Source organism: Pezoporus occidentalis, unplaced genomic scaffold, assembly GCF_034315485.1.
Source record: "Pezoporus occidentalis ecotype Australia unplaced genomic scaffold, CSIRO_AGI_Poc_V1 ctg275, whole genome shotgun sequence".
Classification (NCBI taxonomy): Eukaryota; Metazoa; Chordata; class Aves; order Psittaciformes; family Psittacidae; genus Pezoporus; species Pezoporus occidentalis.
Genome location: NW_026914664.1, coordinates 15881 through 34373, shown reverse-complemented (window position 1 = coordinate 34373; position 18493 = coordinate 15881). Strand labels below are relative to the sequence as shown.

General features: G+C 42.8%; 1 protein-coding gene and 1 long non-coding RNA gene across 2 annotated transcripts in view; one reads left to right on the top strand and one right to left on the bottom strand.

The window, feature by feature from the left end:
- Window positions 1-1189: 1189 nt before the first annotated feature.
- LOC134166886 (uncharacterized) lies at window positions 1190-5471 on the bottom strand. Its single transcript, XR_009966024.1, has 3 exons — window positions 5278-5471; window positions 3401-3517; window positions 1190-1314 (listed from the first exon to the last, which is right to left on the bottom strand). It is a non-coding gene; the product is annotated as an uncharacterized LOC134166886 (long non-coding RNA).
- Window positions 4887-18493, top strand: part of LOC134166884 (MOB kinase activator 1B-like) — a 27665-nt gene continuing 14058 nt past the window's right edge. Inside the window, exon 1 of the mRNA XM_062624952.1 lies at window positions 4887-5045. Coding sequence (XP_062480936.1) covers window positions 5032-5045 — 14 coding nt within the window. The 5' untranslated portion in view covers window positions 4887-5031. The remainder of the gene's footprint in view (window positions 5046-18493) is intronic.

The following is an 18493-nucleotide window of genomic DNA, read 5'->3' as shown; positions in this document are numbered from 1 at the left end:
TTTGATATAAATGTATCTTTGTGAAACCAAACACGAAGGGGGGGGGGGGAAATCCTCGCTAATTGTGCAATGTAAAGTTTCAAGGCAGACTTAACTACGATAACCCTTTTGCACCTCTTCCCTGTAGACTTTAATATAATTGATTTTCTACCCCTTGCTCCCATCCTAGTTTAGCAGTCTGTGAGGCAGTACTGGCTAAACCTGTTTGTGAGAAACACATGCCTTCCAGATGATCTGGAAAACAGAGTCCTGTTGTACTGCTGCACTGAAGAGGGATGAAGAGGAAAGAGCCAGCGCCAGCTTACCAGGGAAGGTACGCCATGCTGAACCCGGAAGAATATTTAGGATGAAGCAAAATGAGCAGGAAGAGAAAAGGCAGCCATCCCCCATAAGACCCACACCAAAACAACACTGGAGGAAACCAAGGGAGAATATGGAGGTTCAGATCCGAGGTGACAGGCAGGTGACAGTCACGACAGGGGCGATTTTCCTCTTCTGTCGTTCTTATCTTGGGATCACCAAGAGAGAGTTACCATCTTAAACCACTGCAGACTACCACTCAAAATATGGTCTTGGGTTTTTGAGCAGAAGTCTTTCAGCCTGTAGTAGTGCTAGTCCATTAGTTTATCTGAAACCTGGAATGTTTCTTTCTTATCAGTGTTTTGAAAATGTTAACAAGCTATTTTGTCACCTTGTTGCTGGCTTTAGCTTTTATAAACTATTGCTTATAACAAAATTCCATATGACAGATTATTGCCTTGAAAACAGCACAGTCTCTTGAGAATAGCAGTCTGAACTCATGAATTTTCAAGGTAAATCAGTTTTTACACACATTTTCAAAGGAATGTTGACCTCAGTGCTCAAGCAGTTCACATTCCAGTTTTTCATAGTCTACATGTCAGATTTCTCTTCAAAACCTCTTTAAATAAGCAAGAAAATTTTGTAGAGCAAAAACTGAGATAACTATAGGAATTCATCTTGAGCACTTTATCTAGGTTGGCTTTCACACTGTAAGTTTAATAAACAGATCCCTGAATCTTACTGACTGAGGGAATGTTAATGCGCGTTCAGCTCGTAAACAAAGCAGGGTGCAAGGAAGAGTCCTTTTAAGAGATGCTTTCTTCCACCCATTTTTCATTCAATATATTTGCTTCCCAAGTACAGTAAAATACATCCCACTGCTGTTTGTCTTGCAGCTTGTCAGTGTGTGTGAATTTACCTTTAGAGAGCAGCATTTTGTTGGGCATCTGCACTGAAGTTTTCCAGAAATCTCAGCGCTTCCTTGGCAAATATGAGGGATCAAAGTCTCTGCACCTATGATCAGGGGAAAAAAAGAAATTAAAAAAATCATCCAGGGACAATAGAGTTTGCATTTATTTTCTCAACAGAACTGGTATTAAATGAAGTCTACTTATGAGAGGAAATTTGTTAATATAAGTAGAAATAAAAAACCTCAGGAGATGTCCCTCCATTCTGCTGCTGACCAGGAAGCTGGATTTATCTGCCTTGGGAGATGCCTTCAATATCTAATGTTAAACTGGTTATTGTTAAAAATAATATTGTTAAAAATAATACTGGCTGTGCTTTAGTTTGATCAGAGGAAAAAGAAAAAGCATCTGAGTTGATACTAAAGCAATTACTGATCTTATATTGGGAAACATTACTTATCACTTTGTTTAATCTGTCATCAAGAAAAATTGACTTAATATTTTTTGTTGTAGTATTTCCAAAATTACTCATTTAGCTTTAAGCCACTTGAGCAATGAGCCTTCCATAATTTTCTATGAAAGATGAGCTTGTTACACAACTGCTCATCTGCGGCTAGCTCAGCATTCAGCAGGAAATAGCATGCTTAGCTTGAGTGAGCCCACCAACTCTGGGAAACAGAAAGGAGAGCAGAATTTGTCTGCACTATAAACACTGCAGAGATTTGTGGAGCAGGCCCTACACCAATAATATATTTCTGAGACATTATCCCTAATGTGTATGAAAATTATAGCAGGAATGATAACATCTGAGCACCGTAACAGCTGTGAAGGTAACAGAGGACAAATTTATTACTCTTTGTACAGTCCAGCAATCACAGGGCTGCTGAGTTGCTCCATCCCTGCTCCAGAACTAAAATGACTCAGGACCACTGTATAATAACCTCATAGTTCCTGTAATTTCTTCATGCTCTGCACTTTTTGTAGAGAATAATTACAAGTACATACCACAATTTTGACATCATATTAATACTTAAATATTTCACTTGGTCATAAATCCTTAATGCAAAAACAAGAATTAAGATATTGATGGATGCTATCAGTTTAATCTAGAATGTGGAGAGAATATTTAGAGAGCTTAATAATTAGATACTGTATTATTTACATTTTGTAAACATTTTTGGTTTTTTTTTTTGTTGTTGTTGGGTGTTTTGTTTGGTTTTTTTTACTCCTGGTAACATATGTATTAAGTTTTGTGACCTTAATTTTTGAACTTTTTTTCATCTGGAATGTTCTGTGCTTACTGAGCTGTGCTGCAAAAGCTGGAAACTTCAAGACCAAAGCACTTTGTCAGCTGGAGGGGCCTTTCAGTGTAATTCTCTTTAGCTCTAATGTAATGGATAAACCAAAGTGGCAGACGTGAGGCCACGGGTGCATTCACAGTGCCTTCACTGGAGCAACCAAATGGTTTTACGTAAGTCGGCAGCATGCTGCTTGTCCCTTCTATGAGCAGTGTCCAAAGCAAGCGCTCTGTATGACCCTGATCCATCCCGAAGAGACCAATATTAATGTCAGACATAAAATGTCCACATTATTTAACCCTTCCTTCTGACAGTTGCCCAGACCAAGTATTTCCTACTGACTTGATGCAGCAACAGACATTTAATTTTAAATTGCCACTAAAGTAAAACATTCTGTGGGTAGAAGGAAGTGTATGGGTGGGAACAGAGAACGGAAGTTATTCATGTTCCAACATGAATGTGCCAGAGAAATCAATTTTGGGTTTTTTTTTTAATTAGATTTATGTGGCCAACTTAGTCTGACAGCCTCTGTTAAAAAGTATGCCAAGACCCATTTCATGCCTGCTTTTACTAATACAGCCAAAAGGAAAATTGCAAACGTCATGAAATGCTTTTTAATTACACCTTCACTGCCTAGTTGAAACACTTGATTTTAAAAGTGTCCTAAAACCAGTCATATAATTTTAATTTGCTTAGAAATGCAGTGACCTGGCATTCTGACTTGGTCTGAAGGACAGAGCCAGAAAAGTAGCAAATGCAGTTTCAGCATTTAAAAACCTGAGACAAGCAGATGACTGTCATTTGCCACATAAGGCATTATAGCTGAAACCCCTTAGGAGCCATGCAGAAACTTAATGCTGTGTGTGGGATTTTGCGTGTTTTCCTCTGGCCTACCTGCAGCTTTGTGGGGTTGCTGGGCCTCACAGAATCCCCTTGGGGCATGAGGGAATCTCTGCGGGTTGTCCTGCCTGTTCTGTCCCTTATCCAAAATCCAGCTGGCTTTTTATTGACCTAAACAGAGGCAGATCTTTATGTGAAATTACACCCTGGGATTGTAATTTTTGCCATAAAGACGAAGCACTTGGATATGGCTAAGGCTACAGTGGAATGTGTGGTCCTCGTTTGATACAAATACATTGTATTTTGAAGCATTTCAGGTGCTGCTGCCTGTCTTTTCCCTGGAATGTATAAACTGAGCAAGACAAACCTCAAAATTAAGAGCGTTGTGCCTGGTTTGGGAATAGGAGGTGGGGATTCCCAGAGGACAATCCTGAAACCCCCAAAACATAACAGGTATCTGTCATCTAGTGTCAGGTGGGCTGCCAGACATCTTTTGTGAGGCATGGCACACCCTCTGTTTGTGCTTCAGTGGGAGGACATGGAATTTTTAACCATGCTCACGCAAGGTGAGGTGGTTCAGGGTGAAGGACTGGTCAGTGTTTATAAGAAAAATTGGTTTTATTTTTTTTTTTAACCTCAGTAGTTTGCCCATATCCTCACTTTGGGGGTGGGTCCTTAGCTGACTGCTTGCCCTAGCCAGCTGCGTTAAAAGTTGCTCACAAACCAAACATTTGTGTTGAAATATCAGAAGCCATTTTGACATGTTGCTTATAAAAATGGTCAGGCTATTGAGTGAGGAGGGCAGAAACACTGGTTAAAATATTTGTTAATGACCGTGGTGGTTATCTCTGGGTTGGGTACCTTAACCCCTTTGCCATGTACCTGAAGAAAGTGGATAGAGAGCCTGAAGAAGCCTGGATGGCATAAATAATGAAATTGTAATGTGTTTTGAGTCCCTGGCTTGACGTGTTGAAACAAACTGCCCTGTTCTTGTACACCCCAGGCTTGCTCCACAGGAAGCAGTTTGAGATAGAAGAGGGGTGAATAATGGCAAGCTGCACTATTGTTCAGGCACTTTTTGTGGTTCCCCTGCAGCATTTGGTAGGCAACCACGGGGATTTTAGCGCCATGTCTACCTAAAAGCTGTCAGAGGCATGTTACACCAGTGCCCAAAAAGTATTGCCCCAGTGCGACCTGGAGCAGTGTAGAGGTTTACCTAAGGAAGGTGGCCTTTGGGTCACCCAGGGCTGGGGGAAATGTTTCCAGGGATCCCTGTGCTGCCCCAGGGCGCAGAAGAGAGTGAGGGTAGAGGGGCGACGCCTGACGAGAAGGGACTGTTTGAAGGGAGGGCAGGGTGCCTGCAACGGTAAGACGAGGGTGTCTGAGTGATCTGCGGCGGGGGGGACGACGCGGGCATACCCGCGGAGACGCCTCAGCGGGAGACCTGTGCCTGAGGCCTGGCGTGAAGGTAGATCGGCGGAGGGGCGGTGCGGGCCGCGGGGCCTGCTGGGGGCGATGGCTGCCGGGCTGGCCGCGGGTGGTGGCAGCGAGAGGCGGCGGGGCTGTGTCCCCGCCCCGCGGCGTTCTCTCCGCACACGCCTGCCGTGTGCTGCCGCTGCCATTGGGAGCCGAATCGCACAGAGTCCAGCCCAGGCAGTCGCCGGTCCTGCTCCGCCGCCATCGCCATGAGCTTCTTGTTGTGAGTAATTGTGGAGGGGGGTCACGGCGGCGCATGGGGAAGGGGCTGCCCCTGCTCAGGCCGCCTCTCCTGCTTGAGAAGGAGAAAAGGTTCCCTTCCTCCTTTGCTGCTCTGTCCCGCCCGGCAGGGCAGCCCGGCCGCCGAGGGGACGCGGCCGCCGCCCGCCAGCCCTCCCTGCCTCCCTGAGGGAGCGGGGTGGTCGCCCCCGCCGGCATGGCGTCCCTTTCCGCACCTCTCCTCCTCTCTCCGTCCCGTTCCGGCGGCGGAGCAGCGCCCTGCCCGCTCTCTCCGTTTGTGCCCCAGTCCCCCGGAGGAACCCGGCCGCGCTAACGGCTGTAACGGCCACGTCCCTTCAGCCGCGGGGGCTGTGAGTTAACGGCCGCTCGGGGCCAGCCGGCGCCGCTCGGGCGTTTGGAGGGCGGTGGTTGGCGGTGGAGCGGGGCCGCGACTTTCCTCACGGGCCGGGCGCCTCCGACAGCGGGGACGTGAATTTATGAGGCTTTTAGCTGAAGGCCGGAGGGACCCTGCCGGTGAGCGCTGTGCTGCAAGCCGAAAGGGATGTCATGGGAGAGGCGAGAGCAGCCTTCAGGGGAGAGCACCCGTCTGCAGGGGTCTCCCTTTTTATTTAAAAAAAATGTTTTTTTTTTCGCTCATATCAAGGCCAGTGTGGGCAGAAGGTGCTGCCCGTAGTGTTACCTGCGGTAGATAAGTTAAAACTGGATTGCATTAATGCAGTTCTGGTGAGGAGCAGCGTTGAAAAGTTAATTCCAGGTTCAGGTAATGGTCGTGCTGATGAGTGATGGGGATCTGGCAGGGACAAGGGGGTAATTCTGGTAGGGACGGGGGAGTCTGCAGCGGACAGGGTGAGATGTGGTACAGACAGAGCAATCTGTTACGGACATAAAGGATCTGGTGTGGACAGAGCGATCTATTATGGCCATAGGGGGTCTGTAACAAACAGGGGGATCTGGTACAAACCCAGCGAGCGAGGAGTCGCTGGTAGGGTGTGTGTTGCTAATAAGGCAATTGTTTACTGCGGCATAAAGAAAGCTCCCTTAGGAGTTGGTGGTGCTTTAGGTGTGCGAAGAGCCTTACATTTTGCAGTTTTGCTTCGTGGACAGTAACTGAATGAACTTTGGTCCCGCCCCTTGGGAACAAAGAAGTGGTACTTGCGACAATTAACATAAACCGGTTCAGTGACCTATTAATTAAAGTGAAGATATGCTCTAGGGAAAGAAGGGAAATCCAACCAGCTGAAAAAGGCACCCTCGCAGAACTGAGCTCCATTAAGGCCTTCGCCCTGCTGAGAGTTCTTGCGCAGTTGGAGTTACGTGCGAGCAGTTCGTGGGACCGTTGCCATAATATCTGACAGTTGTTAAAGGCTTATACTGATAACCAACAGATGTATATGTAGCTTGCTTTTGGAGAAGATACTTTATCTTGGGAACCGGAGTGTTCTGGTAAGTTGTGTTCTCATGGAGACAAATAACACTGACGCTGGCTTCCTTCTGAATTTCTCCACTGCGTGTATCTTTTAACTCTGCTGTACCAAATCAGCTCGCCTGTTGTTGTGTTACCCCAAGAAGGGTTTTGAAAGACACCGATCAACTGGAGGGTGGAAGCTGCAAATGGGAGGTGGTTACAAATGACTGTCCATGAATTCAGTCTGTGAATTCTCCTAATGAGAACCCCAGCTGTCCCTCTCCTTCATAATTCTCAGCTGTTTCAACGGAGAAGGGGGGGGGAACGACGCACAGGATTTCGAGTACAGTGGTGTCCTGGGAGTCTGGTTTACAAATCAGAGAGCCTCAATCTCTGTGGCATTTGTCTAACTGGTAACAGAAGAGCAAGAAACGCTCCACCCTCTGTCACAGGCAGTAATGAGATGCTTGTTTCTTTTTCCAGACCCTTCTGAAACCCAGGAAAGCAAACCTTGCCCCCCACTTCCATTGTTTGAAGTGGCCCTGCTGGATAAAATATAGGAATGGAAACTGAAGTTACAGCATGGCAAAACTAGAAATGTTAGCCAGGCTGCCTCAGCTGTTGGTAGGGTGTTTTAGATGGCACCTAATTTGCTCATCTGCAGTCTAGAAATGGATTTTTAAAGTTTAATTTTAAAATATGCCTGGTAGGCCTCAGGGAGATCAGGGCAACTTTCTGTTACTGGGAAGTAGTGTTTGTTGTTGGTATGCTTTTTTTTTTTTTTTGGGTGTTTGTTATTGTTGTTTTGTTTTTTTAATATATCCACAAAGTTAGCATCACCTTTTGACAAACTTGAATTTCGTGTTAACTTGGTAGAGTTATTCAAAGATAGTGATTCAATATCTTAACAGTTTACAGATTTATTAGCGAAAGCTTGTATTTTGAGCTGCAAATTCCCTACATTTTCACAGTACCTTTTACATCCTTTTTCATAGTACTTTTTTCACCTCTTTTTTCACCAAGAGCTTCCTTGGTATGGAGGTGGTAGAGTTGATTGTCCATGCTGTTTTCTCTGTGTTGGTGGTGCTGTTGTCTTTTTGTGAACTGACTCCCAATTTCGAACAAAAAATAAAGATGTGGCAGATGAAGATTGTCCTTCTGCACTTCAGACCAGAAACGTTTTCTGAACTGCAGTGAACCTGTCACACAGGTTTATTATCATCAGTAGCTGGGCTGTAGTTTGTCAGTTTGACACTCAAATATGATATCCAAAGCCCTGCTCTGCTTGGAGGTTTGCTTGTTGTCAAATAACAGGGCGATTGTGCTTGGATAACACAGGGTGCTCGGGGCCCCCCTTGCAGCCCACTGACTGCACAGTCCTTGTCCACTGACAAACCCATTGCTATTCTTTGCTGTTGCTAGGGACAGGGACATATAAAGCTACAAGGGCGGGGGGGGGGGGGTGTGGAATAAAATCAAGGCAAACCATTGTCTTCTCTTGTTATGGATAACATTACAGAAAGACTGTCTTTTCAGACAAGTCACTGAATTAATACCACTCGTTTTTGACAGCAGTTATTTTCAGCATTGTTATATTCTCTTTCTGATCTGTTTATTCCTTTCTGAAAAGACTTTATAAACCTCTCTAATGGTTGAATAGGTTATCCTAAATCTTTTGTAGTCCAATTTCTTTCTTTTTTTTTTTTCCTTAAAGTAAAACCAATTTGACTAGAAACTACTTTCAGTTCCCCCTAAACCCCCAGTTTGATAAGTTCTCTCTAAAAGGAAATTAGAGCATAGTTGCAGGTACTTGGGCTTCCATCTCCAAGGAAGAAATTAAAGATAGTTCTAGTAGGTGTGCCATATGGTTGCATGCTTGTGTTATCCTACACTGGCAAAACTTACATAAAAAAGAAGTTGCATGAAAAGCTTTTATTTTTAAAAGGAAAAGATTAACTTTTATTATTGAAGTTGTGAAACTCTCTTTTCTTAAAAAAAAACCACAAACAAACCCCAAACCATTTACGTATTAGTAAATCCCTCTCAGAAAATTCTAGTGTATAGTATTCTTAAAATGAGATTCCTTTGAGTAGGAAGTTATATATACTTTGGGAAGACTAGGAGCTAATGGAGACAGCAAATAGGGGTTAGGACAAGTAGCTGTTCAGGGTGCATGTGTTGATGAATCAATGCAAAGTTAACTTGTAACCCAAACTGGGGGAAAGATGTCCTGCTCTTACTTCTCTGTCTCATCATATAGCATGTCAGAGCCTAGCAGCTTTTTCTGATGATGCATGTGTGCCTTTGGTTCAGCAGTAGCAGTCATTTTTCTTCTTCTTAGTAGCTGGTGCAGCATTGTGTTTTGACTTTCAGCCTGGGAACAGCGCTGATAACACCAATGTTTTTAGTTGGTGCTAAGTAATGTTTACTCTGACCAAGGACTTTGTGAGTCTCATGCTCTGCCAGGGAGGAGGGGAAGCTGAAAGGAAGCAGAGACAGGATACCTGACCCAAACTAGCCAAGAGGTATTCCAGACCACACCACGTCATGCCCAGTATATAAACTAGGGGGAGTTACCCAGAAGGGCTAGATCACAGCTCCGGTTGGGCTGGGTATCGGTTGGCAGGTGGTGAGCGGTTGTATTCTTTTCCCTTGTTATTTCCTTTATCATTATTATTATTGGTGGCAGCAGTAGTGGTTTTGTGTTATACCTCAGTTACTGGACTGTTCTTATCTCAACCCATGGGAGTTGCATTCTTTCAGTTCTCCTCCCCATCCCTCCGGGAGTGGGGGGAGGAAGGAATGGAGTGAGCGAGGAAGAGACAGAGTGAACAAGTGGCTGCGTGGTTCTCATTGCCTGCTGGACTTAAACCACGGCAATGTGGGTTATTTTTTCATAAATTTAATTAATATCAAGCTTTGTGTGTGTATATATATATATATATATATATATATGTGCAGAAGGTACAATGGGATGTCGGTTTTTTTTCCTTGCATCTCTTACAGAGTAATACCAAAGTCAGAGCTGATGTGTTTGTTTTCAGATTGAGAAGCATTGTGGCCTTCCTAATTTCCCAGTCTCCTCCTGCTCTTGAAGAACATCATGGATATTTGTTGTTTCCCCTTTCTCAGCTTGGCTTGATTCTACTGCTTAACAAATGAAAGCCATTTCTAAAGTAGGCGCTGTTTTTGATCTTACTCTAGCTGGAGAGCAACCAAATGCTTCATGAGTGCGCCTTCTTCTGATTAAAGCTGGAGATGTGGCATTTATCTCCTCTTTATCAAGGCCTCCCACAGAAGACTGTTAGGCACTTCTAAACTGGAATTTTGGTCATTGAAAATCAATGTGTAGGCACTTAGAGACTGTTAGAAATGGGAAATTTATGCTTGCTGAACATTCAGATGTCTTTCTCCGTGTACTTTCATGTACTGTTTTTCTTCAGATTTGGCTTCATGAATGTAATTCTACTGTGCAGGCTGTGTTCCTAGAGTAGAGATCAGGGTAGAGGCTCCTGACACATGACTCTGTTACCTTACTGTAAAATCTGTTGTTTAACCAGTAGCATTAGTGATACTTTTAGTTTCTTTTTTGAAGAGCATTGAGAGTCAGAAGTCTCTTGAGTTTGCCTGTGAGTAAATTGCAGAGATAATTGCAGAGTTATTGGCAACTTTTTAAAGATTTTTTTCTTTTTTTCTGTAAGTCTTGGTTACAGTAGCTTTGAGGGAAGCAAAAGGATTCCTTAGAGAGTAGAGTTCCTGTGGAATCAGCTCTGACAGTGAACTTCACAGAAAGCAGAAATTATTTTTTTTCTCTTTTTATTTTTTATTTTGGTAGCTGTCTCTAGCTTTCATTGGTAGTACTAGCCTTACAGTTGGGCTCAGTGATCTTAAGGGTCTTTTCCAATCTAAGTGATTCTAGGATTCATTGAATTAGTGACTGTCAAAAAACATGCTCTTACCTGAAAATTGTGTTTCATGTTATTGAAGCCCATCACTTCACTTGCTGTGTGAACTCTGTGTTTCATTCCCGTTTTGAAATACCGGCTGTCAAAAGATTTGTCCCTTGGCTGGCAGCTGGGTTTGCTTTTAAGAAAGAGAGCATCAAGAAAGTTTTCCGAAAACCATGGCGATGAAAAGGTTCCACAGTGTTTGCGTTGCCCCTTGTACTGCCTGTACTCAATCACCTGTCACTCTGCTTCCCTTCTTTATCTTCCCCAAAGCCCCCAAACCAGTTTGTTAGGGTGCAGCTTGCTGATAGGGTTAAACTTACTGAGGCACTTGTTATCCTTCTAATGAGCTTGTTGAAGAAGGTAAAGCAGCAGAGAACTATTAATTCCTTTTTGGTGTGATTAGTGTTTTGCTGATTACTTAGCTGTGTCGCCAACCCTGTTCTTCCAACTCCAACTTGTGTGTGCCTTACTACCCCTTTAGGTAGTTGAGTTCTTGCCATTCCTCTATCAATTACTTTGTTCTTGATGAGTTGGATGAAATGTCTGCTTGTAAGCTAAACTTTTTCAAAAAGTACGTGATCAAATTTGTGTATGATGTAGTAGAAATTAATTGTGTCCAGCAGTGTTTGAGTGCTGCTGCCTTGTCAGGGTGGTGGGAATTAGCTGTGAAGCTGTTTTCACCCTGTGCATGGCTGTGCACAAGTAATTCAGGCTGAAAGGTATCTGAGCTTGGAATTGTATTGGAAAAAAAGCCCCACTTTTGTTACTAATACTTTGGTTTGGGCAACATGTAATTGAAGAACTGAGCGACTGACATTTTTAAGTGTTCTTGGATGCTTCCTTCTTAGTATAGAAGCGTTAGTTTCGAATGAAAAAAAAACCAACCCAACATAGGAAGAAAGGCATTGTTCAGTGTGAAAGTTGTGTTTACGACATCACAGTGATGCCCGGTCTTAATTGCTTCCTAATTGTTTGCTTTTATGCAACAATTGTTTTCTCTTGTTTGTCCTTCTCTCCTTGTGTTTGCAGTGTAAATGAACCTATGCAATTAGCTGTTTACATTCCTCAGGCAAGAACACCGGTGGTACTAGGATCACTTTCAGGGAAGGGTTGGTGCACATGGACAGTGGCTTGATTTTTTCCGCCTGAAAAGCGGGTGATACTTTTCTGTCAAGTCTTTGGATTTAGGACCTCGACATGGCAACAGCCAGCCACGGTGAGGACAGGGGGTCCTCAAGTGGTCAAGTTGAGTCTTACTCTGTTTGTGTCCTGAGAGATACGTAGTCTTTCTTGTCTTGCTCGAAAAAGCCACCGACGGGTGGCTTATGAGTTGCAGAAGGCTGACAGAATGAAGCTGCTTGTTTTTCTTAGAGAAGCAAATCACTGCATTTAATTAGGCCACTTGAAGTCTTCCATAGTAAGCAATCAGAAGGATATTGCTGCCAAAGCTATCAATAAGCCTTTGACCCACAAATCAACCTAAACCACAGGATAAGCTTTGTGATGCTTTTAGGAGTTGTAAACTAAGCCACTTCCCTCTAGAGCTAAGCTACAATGAACTTGCTGTTTGTTTTTTGTCCCTTTTTTTTTTTTAATTTCTTTTTAAAGCACACAGGGAGATTGTGGGTTGTGTATTCAAACACTGTAGAATGTTTTCAGCTATAAGTGAATAGAACTTCATTGCTTTGCACAGACTTCTTGTACTCTTTCTAGCCTGTAGATTCCATCATGTGGGATTATTAGGATCCAGTGCTTTGCTTTGTCGTCTCTGCATGTGTTGCTTTTTTAAACATGGCATTTCTCTTCCTTTCACTTCAGAGCATTTCTGTGGCTCTAGTGTCATGTTGGCTGTCGGTGTTGTACCTTCCCCTGCTGTATCATATGTGAATGTTACTGAGGAGAGTGATGGATGTGTTTATACTGGTGTGAAGGACTATGTTGTGAGGAAGTGTGGTCTGGATAATCAGGTAGTGAGGTGGACTGTGAACTGGCTGAAGGAGAGAAGCCAGAGAGTTGTAGTCTATGGGGCGGAGTCTAGTTGGAGGCCTGTAACTAGTGGAGTGCCTCAAGGGTCAGTACTGGGACCAGTATTATTTAATATATTCATCAACAATTTAGATGAGGGAATTGAGTGTACTATCAGCAAGTTTGCTGATGATGCTAAGCTGGGAGGAGTGGCTGACAGGCCAGAAGGGTGTGCTGCCATCCAGCGAGACCTGGACAGGCTGGAGAGTTGGGCAGGGAATAACTTGATGAAATATAACAAGGGAAAGTGTAGAGTCCTGCATCTGGGCAGGAACAAGCCCAGGTTCCAGTATAGGTTGGGGAACGACCTGTTGGAGAGCAGTGTAGGGGAGAGGGACCTGGGGGTCCTAGTGGACGACAGGATGACCATGAGCCAACACTGTGCCCTTGTGGCCAAGAAGGCCAATGGCATCCTGGGGTGTATTAGAAGGGGGGTGGTTAGTAGGTCGAGAGAGGTCCTCCTTCCCCTCTACTCTGCCCTGGTGAGACCGCGTCTGGAATATTGTGTCCAGTTCTGGGCCCCTCAGTTCAAGAAGGACAGGGAGCTGCTGGAGAGAGTCCAGTGCAGGGCAACGAAGATGATTAAGGGAGTGGAACATCTCCCTTATGAGGAAAGACTGAGGGAGCTGGGTCTCTATAGTTTGGAGAAGAGGAGACTGAGGGGTGACCTTATTAGTATATATAAATATATAAAGGGGGAGTGTCACGAGGATGGAGCCAGGCTCTACTCAGTGGCAAACAATGATAGGACAAGGGCTAATGGGTACAAACTGGAACACAAGAGGTTCCACTTAAACTTGAGAAGAAACTTCTTCTCAGTGAGTGTGACGGAACACTGGAACAGGCTGCCCAGGGAGGTTGTGGAGTCTCCTTCCCTGGAGACATTCAAAACTCGCCTGGACACATTCCTGTGTAACCTTATCTAGGTGTTCCTGCTCCGGCAGGGGGATTGGACTAGATGATCTTTCGAGGTCCCTTCCAATCTCTAGCATACTGTGTGTGTACTGTGTGTGTGTGATGTAGGGAGGTCACCATAGGTGAATGATGTTGAAAGCATTCGGGAGATAAAACTTGAAAAGTCTTGTTTGGAGTCTCTATGAGACAACTCGATGCAAGAAAATGACTTTTCTTTAAATTTTCAGGGGGCTCTCTTCCAGTGGAAGACATCTGTTTAACTCTTATAGAAGGAAATACACTGAATTTTATAATGGAACAGGGTGCTATAAATTTCCTTTCAGAGTTATGGTATGTCCAGAAACAAGGAGGCACAAAAGTACAAAATGTAATCAGTTCTAAGTAATGTTAAGTTTGATGGCTTTGTAATGGAAAATAACTGCGGTGCTTGAAGGTAGTTGACATAGTTTCAGACCCTCAGGACCTCAGTACAAAAGGTGTGAAAAAAGCAGAATAGAAGGACAGGAGCTGGGGATGGGGAGTATCTGGGACTAGCAGATGTCCAGGGTGGGCACAGATAAACAGATAAGTAAAAGGACAGGATGATTGCTATGCTTAGGGTGTTAATAAACTGATTAAGCTGGTGTAAGCATCTACTAGGGAGTATCCCGGACTAGCAGATGTCCAGGATGAGAGCAGTTAAACTAACTGAGAAGTAGAAGGCCAGGATGATTGCAATGTCTGTAATGTTAATTAAGCTTGTTGGGAAAAGTATACGACCCTTAAAGACCACCACATTTTTGTACGCATGCCGGAAACTTTTTGGAAAATGATGTAATGTGCTCAGTGACCATATAAGGATGACCTGTATAGCAATTCGGGGACACACGTTAGGAGCTATCCCCCGTGTCTCCCGGAGCCGCGATAAAGAATACCTGCTTGTCAAATTGAAACTCTGCTGGCAAGTTTGTTCCTGGAGTTTTCTCCGAATCAGTCCTGACTAGGTTATCTAAAACCACATGTGTGCAGCTTGTCTGGATCACTTTAAAGCACATCATAAAGAGGTACCCACAAAGTTAATTTTACAATTTCTCTCTGAGCCAGCAAGGCGGTTAGTCTGCTTGTGGATATGTCAGATGCTTTCCTAGGGCACTGCTGCTTGGGTCAGTATTTTGGAGAAGGGGATTGAAAGGTGGGGAATGGGAGCTGGAGTGGCACATATCCATGCAGCTTAAATTGTTTTCTTTGTTCGTAAGTCTGAAATAACTTCTGTTTCTTAGTAAGCTCAGTAAGTGTATGCCTTCCAGGACCTAATACGCAGTTTTGTTCAATGTAGTACCATGTACTATATATCTCAGATGTGTTCTGTTTAATTCAAGTCTCTGCTGCTGGTTTCAGATCTGTAGCCTGACTCAGCAGACAGAGAATTCATGTTTATGAGATGGTAATTTTGTGTTAATAAAAAGGGAGCCCTCCCCCCGTGAATTCATGAAGGTAACAGTGTGGGTTTTTTGGTCGTGGTGTTTTTGTGGTTTTTTTTTTTTTTTCCTATGCAAATGTATTTTGAGACTTTTAAAAGGAATACTTGAATTCATTTGCTCTTGTGTTTTCTGGTTTTTTTTTTTTTTTTTTTAGGGGAAGGCTAAGGATTAGGTGCAGCTTTTGGTCTGTTTAGGCGTTGCCCTTCACAACATTGACTTCTGCTGCTCTGATATAACTTGCAAATGTAAATGATCTTTCTTCCTTTGTTCCCGTTCATTTTGAAATCCAACTGTGACGTCAGCTTCTTGTCCCAACCTCCCTTCTGTGGGGATTTTTTTTTCTTTTCTTGTGAAGACAGTTTCTGTCTTGCTCACTCTCTCCTCTCTTCCCTTTCCAGTTCACAGCTGTTCCTTGGCAGGAATCCACTCCTTTTGTTAGTCTTACATACCTTCTGTGATCCTACCCATATTTCATTTGAGGTTTAGTTAAAGTTTGCCTCTTTTCCACATACTTGAGGGTTGGTTTTTTTTGTTGTTGTAGCCTTGCACTTATCTTTAAAGGTAGCTTACCTCCAGAGTTGACTGCTTGTGTCCTAGAGATGTGGGCACTCTTGACGTATGGAATCTTAATCCCTTCCTCAGATCCAGGAATCAAATGGTATTACTGTGTCTTGTCATACTTAGTGGCACCAAAATACTGCTTTTTCTAATGCTGACGTGTAACTTTTAGAAAAAATCAAGTGTCTTTAATGTCCTATTATTACCTTCTTTGATTGACAGCTCTTAAATTTCTTGTTGCAGTGTGAGTGGAAATGAGGAAAAATCTTTATATTTAAACTCAATATAGAACAGTTAAACTGACTGTGCACTCAACTGTCAAATGCGCAAGATTAAATGATGTCAAAAGAAAAGTTCTCCTGTGTATATAGGAGCTATTGTTCCCTTTCAGATGCTTTGGGCAGGTGGATTTTCCTGATGTGATACTTTGCAAGGTGTAAGCAAATGTTACTGAAGATAGTTCCACACAGCTTACACAAGATCGTATTAAAAATGGGGGTAGTGTATGAAATACTTAGAGATGAGATAATTCAGTGTATTTTTGGAAAGCTGTTAGATTATTCATTACTGCCTTCTGTCCGTTTCTTCTTCCTGTTGTTCTCTGTGTTATTTCTTGCCTCTAATGATTGTTCTGTTAGTTTCTGAATTCAGACGCACATTTTACCTATTAATCAACATGTAAGTGTAATCTTACGTATGTGCTTTGAGGTTTTCTTTGGGGAAGTTGTAGAGTATTTCTCATTTGCTGTGTTGGTATCATCAGCCTGTTTTGTGTTGAGGTTAAAACACTTAACTTTGGTAAAGTGCTGAAGTGACTCCTCCCCCACTAAAATTTAATTAAGTGTCTCCTTTCTAACTTTGTCTTTTTCCTAAAAGCATTGATAGATAGTCCTTTTTTTGTGTGTTTAAAAGGATTGAAGACTTCCTTAAGATGTTCAGTTTTATATTTTTTTTCCAGTTCCCTGCTGTGATTTCTTAGGTTGTATTGACTAGATTTGCTTTAGTCATTCATAAAGCACTGGTTTTTAAAACCACTGATCAGCATTTTGGGAAACCATCCATGTTCCGAAGCGTGTTCTCCAAGCACTATATTTGGTATATAAGTGAAGATCTAATTTGATACTAGAGCCAAGCTTTTACTGCTGCAGTTTATCATCCTCAGTGGCTTGCAGATTGCTTTCTGGAAAGTTGTGCCTCCTACTTGCTTAAATGTATTTAAAGGGTGTGAATGTTACCAGCAGATCTGGTTTAGAATGCAGAGAGCATTAGTAATGTAAAGACAAAGAGAATTTAGCTGAATCTAAGGAAATCTCTGTGGCAGGAGGAACAATTTGCTATGGAAAGTGGTGTATACGTTTTGTATGGATGTTTCTGTTTTATCAAACTGAAAAAGTACTATAGTAAAGAAATCACAGGTAGGCAAATACTGTTAATCACCTGCTTTATTTAGCTGACCTGCTGCCCCTTTCCTCCTGCCCTTGGTAGATGGTACTGTATGGGATTGGCAGTAGGCAAGGTGGCCCAAGGCAAGATGGATCTCTCCAAGCCACTTCATGGTATTCTACTTCATGATATATGAAGGTCTTCAACTCCCTCATGTCTTCCTAAATGGCTAAGTAAACCTTTGTTAAAGTTTCCAGTATCTTTAAACACAATCAGATGTGTTATTGAAAGAAATAACCTAGACTCGTAGCTTTATGTATTTCCTAATATTTCTTTTATAATTTGTTTAGTTGTGTCCATGATGGTACTTTTGTAGTTTCGATTTCTGATCATCTGTGGGTACTCATATTCTGTGTTTGATAGGTTTCCTTCTCTTGTTGGTATTTGACTGCCTGGCCAGGACTTGAGTGTTACTGCTTCTCTCTTAAAAAAAGACCAAACCCAGCCCTAAAATTGTTCCATTCCCTTATGTTCTGCGTGATGTTTGAGTTGTTGAATACTGCTTTTCATGTTTCTATGTATCTGCATAACATGTGCTATGTCATCCTCACTCCCACATGTGTTACCAAGCGTTTTCCGTCTGTGTAGTTGTTTTCCTTTAGAACACAGAATTTTCTTGGAAGCATGAGTGACAGGGTTTAAGAATTTCTCAAAAATAAATTTTTTCTTTCTGTATTTGCCTTGAGAAGTTGTGGCTGCCCCATTCCTGGCAGTGTTCAAGGTCAGGTTGGATGGGGCTTGGAGCAGCCTGGTGTGGTGGAAGGTGTCCCTGCAGGGGGATTAAAACTAGATGAGCTTGGTCCCTTCCAAATCAAACCACTTGTGATTCTATGATCACAAGTTAGAGGGAGAACATCTGAAATAGTTTGGACTGCAGGCAGCACAGGGTTGAGTTTTTCTGCAGGTTTCAGTGGTTATGAAGCACATCATCTTCTGTCACAGGCATTTGACTTTGTTTCTGGATTTGCTTGCCACAGGGCAGAACTGCATTCTCTCTGGGATAGACTTAGTTCTCCTACAGCAGCCCTTGCTGCAGGGTACATACTGCATTGTTTTCAGCAACCTTTCTGCTGCTTTGTGTAGCCTTGCTATTTACAGCTTGATTGAGTCCTCTTTTTCTAGAGGAAAGTGCACCCCACGCTCATGCACAGCATAAAACAGTGTTCAGATGATGTTTTAGTGCCAATTTTTATTTGTAGGAAAAGGTAACTTTTATAAAAGAAGTGTGGTTATGTCTACTGGATGATTTGGTAGGCACATTCGTGCAGTAAAGTGAGGTTTGAACATATGTGGAAACTAAACTTTGAAGCATAAGTGGATGAAGTTCTGAATTTTGTTTGAATTCATGCTGTGCTATCCCTTTTAAGTGAGCTAATGCTAATTGACAGAAAAAAGGTTTTCCTGAGAAAAGAGGGGAACATTAATGAGAAAATAGCACTCGAGTTTGCTGAGAGCTTAATTAGTGACTGAAATGATAAAGATACTGAACTCTGTCTCTGGGGTCTGCAGGAAAAAACAAAGCCATTGGAGAGAAAGGAATACTTTGAGGTTCTGCAAAGCTGCTAGTAGCCTGCTCTTGTAAAGTGTAGTACACAAATACTAGGATATTAGAATCTGCAGAAATAAATCTGGTTTTGATTATGCCGGTTCCATGATGTCTGTATGTACACAGTAA